A 12,512-nucleotide genomic window follows, 5' to 3' on the forward strand; every position below is an offset into this window, starting at 1 on the left:
GAAGTCCCTTTTTCCTGATGTGACACCTAGAGTTCTCTGACCCTGGGATTCCCTCCCACCCCCGCCAATATATAGACTTGCCCAAGAAAAGATAATCCAAAACTCTGTGTGATTGCTACAGTAGTAGCAATTTTCACCCAACCATCACCCCATTTCTGACACTTCCAAGGAAGGACCCATGGACCTTGCTGGAGTCCCCAGGAAGAATGCCAAATGCCTGAGCTTTCCAACTCTTCTCCTCATGCCCCGCAGGGACACATGTGACCCATCACCCCAGACCTGAAGGTGACATCACACTCAGGTGCTGGACTCTGGGATTCTACCCTGCTGACATCACTATGACATGGAAGAGAGATGAAGAGGAACTAACACAGGACATGGAGCTGCTGGAAACCAGGCCTGCAGGGGATGGAACCTTCCAGAAGTGAGCAGCTGTGGTGGTGCTTATTGAAGAGGAGCAGAAATACACATGCCATGTGCAGCATGAGGGTCTGCCTGAGCCGCTCACCCTGAGATGGGGGAAGGAGGGTTTGGGTGTAAATGGGATCAAGAAAAGATAAAGCCTTCTGCAGACCCTGGGTGGGTCAGGCCTGAGAGCTGGAACCATGACCCTCACCTTCCCTCCCTTTCCCTTCCTTCCCTAGAGCCTCCTCAGTCCATCCCCATCATGACCATTGTCTGTGCTGTCCTTGGAGCTGTGGTGATCTTAGGTTTTATCATTGGAGGTGTTATGCTGTGGATGAGGAAGAACACAGGTATGGAAGGTGCGGGTGTGTGCTAATTTTTTTCATTTATTACTTTCAAGAAAGGTGCACAGTGAATGGGTAGACACAACACACACACACACACACACACACACACACACCATATGCACACCCATGTTAATCTCAGGGTCTATATGCTGACAATCACCTTAATGTAAAGCACTTAGAAAATGAAAAACACATTCATAACCCTGATGATGGAGGCGATGAGGACTTGATTCTCAGAGGTCAGAGAATGCCTCCAGACTGGCATTGGTTCATTCCCTGCATACCTCCTTCCCCATGCTTCCTGACCCAAACCTGGTCTGCACTCACAGTTCTGAAAGCTTGCTGGGGACCAGGACTTCCCTGGTCTCTCACAGCTTTTCTTCTGACAGGTGGAGAAGGAGGCTATGCTCCTGCTGCAGGTCAGTATGTGAGGAAGAATTGTCTCTGAGGGTCTTGGGTAGAAGCTGAGCAGATAGTTTCTCCTCCAGCCCCACGTGTCAGTCTCCTGACTGTCTGGTCATTTCTTCTGCAGGCAGGGACAGTGCCTACAGCTCTGACTTGTACATGGAGGCTTTAAAGGTGACATTGTAGGACCTGGGATTGGGGCTGAGGCAAGAGGAGAGGACTGGGTCCCAGGGCCTCTGGTACTTTACCTCTCAGTGAGTGGTGGGCCTTTGAGAGGTCTTTCTATTGACTTTCTTGACTCTTGTTCTTTATCTCAGAACAGCTGCCCCGTGGGACTGAGGGACTAGTTCTGACTAAAGAACCAATGGATAATCTTTGAACAGCAATACTTAGTTTTTCCTGTGCATACAATATGAAAATAATGGGAGCTCCACCCAGCCCTTTCTACCAGGACCTGTCCCTGCACTGCCCCTCTCTCTTCCATGCTCAGCTTTTCAACATGGCCAACTTGTCTTCAGTGCTCACCTTCCTTGGGTGGAGTGATCCTGGAGAACCAGACTGCATTGCTTATAAAGCCCACACAGACTCAGACCTGTGCCCAGATCTCATGATGGAGGCCATGGCGCCTTGCAAGCTACTGCTGCAGCTGGGGACAGCCCTGTCCACCACACAGACCAGTGCAGGTGAGTGGGGGGCCCAGAGGGAAACCGCTTCAACAGGAAGGGTGGGTTGTGGCCCGGAAAGATCGGTCCTGCAACACCCAGCCAGACCATCCTGCCCCTTCTCCACCTGCATTGGAGCCCCAAGCCCTGCTCCCCTCCTGCCCCTGCCCCCCTCCCCCGCACCTGCACGGGAACTCGGGAGGAGGGTCGGGTCTCACTGTGAGCCACACCCAGGTTCACACTCGCTGTGGTATTTCCACACCGGGCGCCCCAGTACATGGAAGTCCGCTTGGTGGACGAAATGCAGTTCCTGTGCTTCCACAGCCACGCGGAGACTCTGAGGACGAAGTCCGGAGCGCCGTGGCTGGAACAGGATGGGCGGGAGTATTGGGAGCAGGAGGCATGGAACGCCAAGATCACCCAGCCGATTTTCTGAACTACAAACACAGTCAAGAAGGTGACTGACCGCGGGTCGGAGGTCTCCACAGGTCCAATTCGCCTAAGACAGACCTAGTCGCCCCGAGTCTAAGATCCCAGGTTCTGCCCAAGACACAGACTGGAAACTGGTTTCCTATTCAGTTTAGAGAAGGTCGTGGGTGGTCGTACCTGTGGATTGGGGCTGACCACAGGGATGTGGACAGGCTCTCATACCATCCAGGTGATGTCTGGCTGTAAAGTGGATTCGAACAGCTGCCTCCTTTGTGGATATGAAGGATATACCTATGATGTCTGCAATTACATCTCCCTGATGGAGGACCTGAGAACATGGACAGAGGAACAGATCACCTGGTTGGAGATGGAGCAGGCTGGAAATGCAGAGACACAGGGCCTACCAGGGTAGGGAATGCTCCTCAGATACCTGGAAAACCGGAACCCCACTCTGCGGGCAGGTGCTAGAGGGCAGGTGCTAGAGACCTAAGGCAGATCTTGACTCTGCCCTGGGACTGGGCTCAGTCCTGAGGAAGAAGAAACCTATCTGAAGGGGTAAATGCCCTTGTCTCTTCTTGTTTTTAATTTTTAAGCTTTATTAGAAAGAATAAATAAATAAAAAGAAAAAAGCCATACTCCATAATTAACCAGAACGAAGTCTATACCTCTCAGTGAACTTTTGCACAGTTAGAGCAGACATTCTGAACTGTTTATGTTCACACTGCACTTTACATGTTCACTATCAAATATGTTTTTGTGCACGTTCCAGGAATGATACACTAAAAAAACCTATGACAGGTTTAGAACTAGAAAACAATTATATTTATATCCTGTTTAGTAACTCAATCTATTACCTGCCTTTAGTCCTTCCTCATCCCCTAGTATTTGGTCTTTCTCATTGGCTGTCTTTTTTGTGTGTGATTATACGCTGTGCCCACTTGTACATTTGTGTACGTATGTATTCACATCAATGGCTATATCCCACTTGTGAGGAAAAACAGTGGGGACTTTAGGGGGGTGTTTTTGTTTCTTCTTTTATTTTTTTTCTTATTTTGTTTGTTTGGATTTGAATAGGTTTGGGGTTTTTTGTTTTTGTTTACCCCTGAGACAGGTTTTCTCTGTGTAGCCCTGGAAGTCACTCTGTAGACAAGAGACAAGGCTGGTCTCCTGAACTCACAGAGATCCACCTGCCTCTGCCTCCACAGTGCTGGATTTAAAGGCATTCCCCACAATGCCTGGTGTGTAGATTTTTTTCTTCTTTAAGATAACTATCTATTCTTTAAGATAACTTCTTTAAGATAACTGACCATTAGGTGATTGACAATGGTTATTCCTTGGTATTTAGTTTCTGCAGTTCTCTGTAAATTGAGGACTCTAGTCCTTATTTCAGTCCAGCTGGTACAGGTTTCCTCCTGTTGTGGCTTCTGGTCACTGCTGATTGTGTCCTATGCGGTAAAGAGACTTTATTTTCATGCTGATTAGTTCCTCTGGTATTGCCCTGTTCTGAGGCTCTTCTACCCCAGTATCTGGAGGGTTTCCCCTGGGTTGTCTTCTTGAAGTTTGGGTGTTTCCAGGTTGAACTCTATAAGGTCTTTGCTCCATTTTGAGTTCATCTTTGTAGAAGGTAAAAGATGATCCAAGACTTTAAGGAGGGCACCTAGAAGGCAGAGATAGGGGGATCTCTGTGAGCTCAAGGCCAGCCTCATCTACTGAGTTCCAGGACAGCCAGAGTTACCTAGTAAACCTAGTTTCAGAAGAGAGAGAGAGAGAGAGAGAGAGAGAGAGAGAGAGAGAGAGAGAGAGAGAGAGAGAGAGAGAGAGAGAAGACAGGTAAAACTCTTCTTAGGTAGAAACCTAATGTTGCAGCATCATTTACAGAGTGGGATCTTTTTTCCAATGTTTTATATTTTTTGTCTAAAATAAGTATGCATAGTTTTTCACTTTATTTCTGGGATCTCTATTCTATTCCTTTGATTTTCCTGTCTCTTTTATGCTACTTCCAGGCTGTCTTGGTCACTATAACAATAGTATAATTTGAGGTTGGGATTGTAACACCTCCAGCAGTGTCCATAATCCTTAAGAATGTTGACTATTTGTGGTCTTTTGTGATTCCATATGATTTCTTTTTTCTAAACATGTGAAATACATAGAGTTTTGATAATATGACGTTAAACCTATAGATTAAATTTGGTAGTATGGCCATTTTCACTGTGTTAACTCTGACAGTCCAGGGAATGGATTGTCTTTCCATCCTCTAACATTGTCTTCTGTGATTTCCTATGTCAGTATCTTGAAGTTTTCATTGTAGAGTTGTTCCATGTCTTTGGTTACATGTATCCTGAAACACTTAATTCTGTTGGAGTTACTTTGAATGTTGCACATTTCCTATTTCTTTTTCTGAAAATGCACTGTTGGCATAAATGAAGGATACTTTTTATATTGATTTTGTATCTGGAAACCATAAGTGTTTATTAGGTCCAAGAGTTTTCCAGTAGACTCAATGGGGTCATTTAAGAAAAGGATTGTGTTATTCGGAAGTAGTGATAGTTTGATTTCTTCCTTTCCTATTTTGATATCTTTTATGCCTTTCACTTGTGTAATTGTAATAGCTGAGCCTTCAAACACCATAGCAGATAGAGTGGAGAGTGGACACCCTCACCTCATTCCTGGTTTTAGAAGAAACACTCAGTTTCTCTGCATTGGATATAATGTTGCACCATCACCCTGCTCTTGCATGTGGGACAGGGAGAACATTCCTGGATTTCCTTTCTATTATACTTCTTTCTTTTGTATTGTTTTTCACAGCATCTTTCTCTGTGTAGTCCTGGATGTCCTGTAATTCTCTATGTAGACCAGTATTGGCTCACACTAAGAGATCCTCTTTCCTCAGCTGGTATTAAAATCAACCACATTGCCCAGCCATACATGGCATTCCTAACTAGATGATGGCTCTCCCAGGCTCACCCTCCTCTCAGGACAGCTCAGAGTCTGTCTCATTGTGGAAGAGAGGAGTCTCTGAAACAACCCCAGTTCCTCCATTCTGCAGCCAATTGGGCACCATGTCCTCTCTCAGACCCAGTTCTCGACACACGCGCACGCGCGCACGCGCACACGCACAAGCACACACACACACACACACACACACACACACACACACACACAGACAGTCACTGGAGTCACACTGCAGTGATGCTGAGTCACACCACCACACTCAGTCAAGTGCAGAAGTTCCTTTTTCCTGATGGGACACCTAGAACTCACTGACCTTAAGCTCTTTCACCCAGATTCTCGAACATCACAATGAAAAGATCGTCCAAGAAGGTCTAATGGACCTTGCTGAAGTGCCCAGGAAGAATGCAAAACACCTGAATTTTCCAATTCTTCTCCTCATACCCACCAGAGACACATGTGACCTCATACCCACAGAGACACAGAGACACAGATCTCAAGGTGATGTCACCCTGAGGTGCTGGGCCCTGGGTTTCTACCCTGCTGACATCACTCTGACCTGGAAGAGGGATGAGGAGGAACAGACACAGGTCATGGAACGGGTGGAGACCAGACCTGCAGTGGATGGAAGCTTCCAGAAGTGGGCAGCTGTGGTGGTGCCTTTTGGAGAGGAGCTGAAATACACATGCCATGTGCAGCATGAGGGTCTGCCTGAGCCCCTCAACCTGAGTTTCGGTAAGTAGAGCTTTGGGTGCAAATGGGACTAAGATAGCTGGAGCCTTCTACAGACCCTGGGTGGTTAGGTCTGAGAGCTGGAACCATGACCCTCACATTCCCTTCCTTTCCCTTCCTTCCCTAGAGCCTCCTCAGTCCATCATGACCATTGTCTGTGCTGTCCTTGGAGCTGTGGTGATCTTAGGTTTTATCATTGGAGGTGTTATGATGTGGAAGAGGAAGAAGACAGGTATGGAAGGGTAGGGTCTGAGCTATTTTTCTTTTTTCATTCAGCACCTTCAAAAAAGGTACAGGTTGAATGGGAAGACACTCACTCACACACACACATGTGCAACTCTGCCCATCTCTGGGTCTGTGTGCTAACAGTCACCTTACTGTAAAGCATTGAGAAAATGAAGGATAGGTTCCTAACCCTCATGGTGGAAGTGATGGGGACATCATTCTCAGTGGTCAGAAATCTTAAGTGAGAGGAGAATGTCCCTGCTGAGGACTCACAGGTTGGAAATTGGTTCATTCCCTGCATTCCTTCCTCCTGTCTCCTGACTCTTCCCTGGTCTGCTGTCAGTTCTGGAAACTTCCTGGGGTTCAGAGATTCCCTAGTCTCATAGCTTTATTTCTCACATGTGGAATCACTGTGCACTATGCTCAGGCTGCAGGTAGGTTTGGGTAAGGTTTGTCCCTGAGGTTTTGGTTGGAGCAGGAGCTGGTGAGAAGCTCAGCCAGACCATAATTCCTCCTGCAGACAAATCCTCTGAAATCTTGTTAATTTTTTACCCTAGAGCTCTGATGTGTCTCTCAGAGACTGAGATAAAGACATGCTGAGGATCCAGTGGGGGAGGGAAAAAGGGGATGTGAATGGTGCACAGCAACTCTGAGAATGTGGACCTGTGAGTGAGTGGTGGATGGTTGGGATGTTGTCTTCACAGTGATGGTTCATGACTCTTGTTCTGTAGCATAAATCCATCTGTCTGGTCTATGCTGAGTGTATGGAACCATCAGAGGAGGGGATGAGATCACCTAGAATGGGGTTCAGGCAGCTGTCATGGGTTTCAGGAACCAAACCAGGTCCTTGACAAGAGCAGCAAGAACAGTTAAGTGCTCTTAACCACTGAGCCACCTCTCCAGACCCAGATTTATGTTTTTATTTTATATATATGTTTGTCTATTTAATAGATGTACTCCATGTAAATGCCGTAACCATGGAGACCAGAAGAGAGCATCAGATCCCCTGGAGTTACAAAGGGTTGTGAGCCATCACCTGGGTGCTGGGACCTGAACCTGTGAATTCCAGGCCAGCCTGGTGAGTTCCAGGAGAGCTAGGCTACAAATATTAGAAACTGAGAGAGGTAGAAAACTGAAGTGCTGTGGTCTGGCAGAGCACACCTCCTACAGCTTCTCTGGTCTGAAAGAGGCCATGAGGAAGTGGTGGGAGAGCTCTGAAGGCTGTGGCAAACCACAGAGCTCAAGAGGAAACAAGCCAGAACTGCTGCTGGCAGGGTTCCAGCAGCAGCAGCAGCCACCTTAGTGAAGGCTAAACCCCAGCAGCAGCCACTGAGACTGAAAATGTAGCTCACATGGAAGAGCGCCTGTCCAGGTCCTGGAGTCGCTCCCTCCTACCACAAGAGAAAGAAACAGAGACTTTATAGGAGGTTGGGACAAACAGGGCTTCTGACTGTGGCTCCCAGGGAGGGCCCTTCTCTCCAGCTGCCCCAGCCTGCCTGCTCACCTGGGAGTCTCCAGAAGACTTCAGTGGATGGGGCAGGGAAGCCTGGGCTCCTATCAGCTTTATTCCTCACACCTGTGACCCTGTAATCCCAGCATTTGGGAGGCGGAGGCAGAAGAATCAGAAGTTCAAGACCAGCCTCACACAGTGATTTCAAAGCCAGCCTTGGCTATTTGAGACCCTATCTCAAAAATAAATAAACATTTCAGAAAATAAACATAAGATTATGTACGTGTGTGTGTGTGTGTGTGTGTGTGTGTGTGCTTTCATATGTATGAGGGGATCACAAAACCAGAAGGGAATCACCGAGAAAGGGAGGCAGAGCTCCTAAAGGAGACAGGGATGATGCAGAAGCAGCAAAAATCTATTTAACTAGCACAGAGCAAAGCAGCTTGTTGTTGGTTGGTTTTGCTCTTTACTCTTTGTGGGTCCGCCAACCAGCTCCCAAGTAAATCACACACGGAGGATTATTTTTAAGCATATTTTATTTTATTTTTATGTGCATTTGTGGTTTTGCAAAAGGTGTCGGGGTCCCCTGAAACTGGAGTTACAGAGAGCTGCGAGCTGCCATATGGGTGCTGAGAATTGAACTTGGGTCCTCTGGGAGAAGAGTCAGTGCTTAACTCCTGAGCCATCTCCCCAGCCCTGAGGTGTATTCTTAAAAAATACATAAGTAAAAATTAAAACAACAATAAAGAAAAAAAACTCTGTCTGGAGGAAATTGTTAACTGGGTCCATTATTGCAGTGGGTCAGAATGTGTAGCCTGAGTGGTCAGGAGTCAGGGTGAGAAATGTCAGCATCTTCTCCAAGGGCTGAGTTTGTGGTTTGAGATCATGGGCTTTCAGGAGAAGGTAGGAGTTGAGGACAGAAATAGCAGGGAAACAAGGGAAGCCATAATGGTTAAAAGTGACACCATAGAGTGACTTCAGGAAGATGGGTGAGGATTCTGATCATCCTGATTGTGAATCCAAGAAGTCTATATTCTGGATAAGCCTGTGTCTCTGGTGAGGTCACTTTCTATGGCTCTAGTGACCTTTGTTTAACTGAGGTCTAAAAATAACAGACATTACAGATAGAAATAACATTAGATTTTACATTTTGATCTCTCTGCCTAATGGAATCAAATCTCTGTCCTGCTGGTCGATGCCACCTGACACAAGAACCATCCTCTGTCAGTGTCTACCCTGTCCACACTGCACAGGGCTGAGGTACTTAGAGGCCACCTCAATTTTCAGACCACTGTCCCACACCATGCACTATCCATCTCCCTCCTCTCCTCAGCTCATGGTCATCTCTCATCACCAAAGTGTGAGCACACAACAGCCAGTCATGGCGATGGTCCTGCTCTGTGAAGTTGTTCACTTCTTAACCTGTCTGATTGATTAATTAACTGTATCACAGGAGTGTCTATACAGCCACACATGGAATGTGGGCAGCGTTCACTGCTGGGCTGCATTCAGCCACCTGCAGGAAGGGGGGCAGCTGTACTGAAGCTATGTTCTGTCTTCATACAAACTAGGGCTGTGGAATGAAGACCATTGTAAAATACAACAGTTGGGACCAGGGATGCATCATCTGGGGACAAACACTAGGAGACCCTGGGTCTGGCAGGAGGCTGCTTTAACTCATTCATTCACATAGGAAGAACACAGATTCCGGACCAGTCAGGCTTGGCATGTGAGCCTCTGCATGTGAACACAGGACTCTGGTCTCTAGGAGTCTGTGTGATGCTTTCAGGCCAGCACCTCCTGCTTTAAAGAGAAACCATTTCTCCACTGCATTCCTGACCAGCTCTGGGTCTTCACACTGGGATTGGGACTAGGTACTTCTACTGGCTGCAGCCAAGGGAGGATCAGACCCAGGCAGGTGACTGTGAATAGGGAAAAGGCCCCTGTGTGGAGGGATGGTGCCTATTGGGCACAGGTTCCTGAAGAACGTGATAAAAATCGCTGTGATTGCAAGTTACAAAGTCTGCGACTTTATGTTACTATGCTTTGATTCTCCCCACCTCTGAGCATGGAACCCCTGTGCCCTATGCCTCCTTCCTGCTACTGGTGGCCTCCCTGGGCCTGGCCCAAACCCAAGCAGGTGAGTGCTGAATCTGCGGAGGGGCAGGATGACCTGTCTTCTTCAAGCCTTGCCCTCTCTCCCACTTTTTCACCTGCGCCCTGCTCCCCTCTCCCAGCTCCTGCCAGGGGAGAGGGGGGTAGGGGGAGGGGCGCTGGAAGAAGGGCAGGGTCTCACCACACCTGGGCTCACACTCGCTGCGGTATTTCTCCATCAGCAAGTGCCAGCCAGGCCTGGGGGAGCCCCTGTACGTGGAATCCGGCTACATGGACGACAGACACGCAGTTCATGAGCTTCGACAGCAAAGCAGAGACTCCGAGATATGAGCCACAGGCGCCATGGATGGGGCAGGAGGGGCCAGAGTATTGGGAGAAGGAGATGCAGATCGCCAAGGGCAATGAGCAGACTTTGCAGGTGAGCCTGAGGACCCTGCTTGGCTACTACAACCTGACCCAGAGCGGTGAGTGACTTTCCTATAGTCAAGACTAAGACCTTGGGTCTCCTGTCCTAGGTTCCACCCTAAATGCAGGATACTGGATCCCTTAGCTTCACTCAGTCAGGAGAGAAGTCCCCTTTTTCTGATGTGATACCTAAAATTCTCTGACCCTGGGCTCTTTCACCCATATCTACAATTTCCCAGAGATGAGATTTATCCAGAATGCTGTGTCTAAGCTACAGGAGATTTTCGCCCCTCCCCCACCTCGTTTCTGACTTCTCCCAGGTCGGTCCCATGGACTTTGGTGGAGTCCCAGGGAAGAATGCAAAACGCCTGAGCTTTCCAACTTCTCCTCGGACCCTCCAGACCCTCCGCGTGTGACCCATCACTCCAGATCTCAAGGTGGTGTCACACTCAGGTGCTGTGCCCTGGGATTCTAGCATGCTGACATCACCCTGACCTGGAAGAATCAGGAGGAACAGATACAGGACATGGTGGAGACAAGACCTGCAGGGATGAAAGTTTCCAGAAGTGGGCAGCTGTGGTGGTACCTTTTGGAAAGAAGCAGAAATACACATGCCATGTTGAGCATGAAGGTCTGCCAGAGCCCCTCACGCTGGGGGATTGGGTTCAAAGCTCCCATCAGGGAAAGGTGAAGCAGTCTACAGACCATGGTCAGAGTCAGGCTTGATAGCTCCATGTATGACCCTCACCTTTCCTTCCTTTCCTTTCAGATCCTAGACCCTCTCCAGACAACCATCACCATCGTGACCATTGTCTGTGCTGTCCTTGGAGCTGTGGTGATCTTCGGTTTTTATCATTGGAGGTTTTATGATGTGGATGAGGAAGAACACAGGTATGAAAGGGGCAGGGTCTGAGCTAATTTTTTCATTTAGCACTTTCAAGAAAGCTGCATAGTGAATGGGAACAGACACACACACACACACACACACACACACCCCATGTGCACACCCATGCCCATCTCTGGGTCTGTATGTTAACAATCTCCTTACCATAAAGCACTTGAAAAAGGACAGATTCATAACCTTGATGATGGAAGTGGTGGGGACATGATTCTCAGAGGTCAGAGGCCAGAGGCGAATGTTCCTGCTGAGGACAGACCTCTAGACTGAAATGGGTTCATTGCCTGCATTCTTCCTTCTTCATCCCTCTTGACCCAACCCTGGTCTGCACTCACAGTTCTGAAAGCTTGCTGGGGACCAGGACTTCCCTGGTTTCTCACAGGTTTTCTTCTCACAGGTGGAGAAGGAGGCTATGCTCCTGCTGCAGGTCAGTATGTGAGGGATGAATTGTCTCTGAGGGTCTTGGGTAGAAGCTGAGCAGATAGTTTCTCCTCCAGCCCCACCTGTCAGTCTCCTGACTGAGTCTGGTTATTTCTTGTGCAGGCAGGGACAGTGCCTAGAGCTCTGACTTGTACATGGAGGCTTGAAAAGGTGATAACCTAGAGCCTGGGATTGGGGCTGAGGCAAGGAGGAGAGGACTGGGTCCCAGGGCCTCTGGTACTTAGACCTCTCAGTGAGTGGTGGGCCATTGAGAGGTCTTTCTATTGACTTTCTTGACTCTTGTTCTTTATCTCAGAACAGCTGCCCCGTGGGACTGAGGGACTAGTTCTGACTAAAGAACCAATGGATAATCTTTGAACAGAAATATCTGAGTTTTTCCTGTGTATACAATAGGAAAACATCGGGGCCCAACCCAGTCCTGCACACCAGGACCCTGTGCCTGCACGGCATTTGTTCCCTTCCACAGCCAACCTTCCTGTCCAGCAGACAGGAGGGGACATCTCCATCCTGTCACCTCCATGCTGCCCTGAGCTGCAGCCCCTGACTTCCCACTGAAAATAAGAACCTGAATGTGAACTTGATGTTCAAGTCCTTGACCTGAGAGCCTGGCAGGTCAAGTTAAAGGAGAGGATTCTGAAAGTGTGATGGAGACAATGAATGGCAGCTTGGAGAACCTTCTAGAATTTGTATTTTCTATGTTGAGTGTCGAGGGACAGGAGGAGTCTGTGGGAGCTGAGTGAGGATGGGGCTTTGCCAGGGGAGCTCAGTCCATGTGTGAATTGCTGTGGTCAGTCCGTGTGTAAATTGCTGTGGTCAGTCCTCAGCTATGTCCTCCTGGCTCTTGTCCTTGTTACTTAGTATAACCACATCCTGATAGAGTCTGTGATCACAGGGACACTGGGATGACAGAGCCTTGTCCTGCGTCCAGGATTGTGAGCAGCGAGGGCTGCTGTGACAGGTCAGCCTGGGCTCTGACCTGACCTTGGCTCTTCACCCTGTCTTCTCTGTTTATTTCTTGTCTTTTTAGTTTTTATGGAGGACTAGGCCTG

The 12,512-nt window shown here is 48.3% G+C and overlaps 3 protein-coding genes across 11 annotated transcripts in view; all 3 read left to right on the forward strand.

Annotated features, from left to right (window-relative positions):
• Positions 1–12,512, forward strand: part of LOC102924859 (H-2 class I histocompatibility antigen, D-37 alpha chain-like) — a 66,033-nt gene that overhangs the window by 46,158 nt on the left and 7,363 nt on the right. The window lies entirely within an intron of this gene.
• On the forward strand, positions 215–2,271 carry LOC143270003 (H-2 class I histocompatibility antigen, TLA(B) alpha chain-like). Of its 2 annotated transcripts, XM_076558120.1 has the most exons (6): positions 244–424; positions 645–755; positions 1,142–1,171; positions 1,285–1,331; positions 1,475–1,840; positions 2,144–2,271. In XM_076558120.1, the coding sequence occupies exons 1-5, from the start codon at positions 409–411 to the stop codon at positions 1,502–1,504; spliced, it is 234 nt and encodes a 77-aa protein (XP_076414235.1). In that variant the 5' UTR covers positions 244–408; the 3' UTR covers positions 1,505–1,840; positions 2,144–2,271. The 2 variants fall into 2 exon arrangements, 1 of the variants encoding a protein (XP_076414235.1); XR_013046827.1 differs by lacking the exons at positions 1,475–1,840; positions 2,144–2,271 and having other exon boundaries at positions 215–489; positions 1,142–1,317.
• On the forward strand, positions 1,657–7,910 carry LOC121824876 (mamu class I histocompatibility antigen, alpha chain F-like). Its single transcript, XM_076557529.1, has 6 exons — positions 1,657–1,840; positions 1,902–2,276; positions 2,461–2,656; positions 5,649–5,932; positions 6,057–6,161; positions 7,106–7,910. Exons 1-6 carry the CDS (start codon positions 1,657–1,659, stop codon positions 7,180–7,182), a joined length of 1,221 nt encoding a protein of 406 aa, XP_076413644.1. The 3' UTR covers positions 7,183–7,910.

The sequence above is a fragment of the Peromyscus maniculatus genome, chromosome 21 (genome assembly GCF_049852395.1).
Source record: "Peromyscus maniculatus bairdii isolate BWxNUB_F1_BW_parent chromosome 21, HU_Pman_BW_mat_3.1, whole genome shotgun sequence".
In the NCBI taxonomy this organism is placed as follows: domain Eukaryota; kingdom Metazoa; phylum Chordata; class Mammalia; order Rodentia; family Cricetidae; genus Peromyscus; species Peromyscus maniculatus.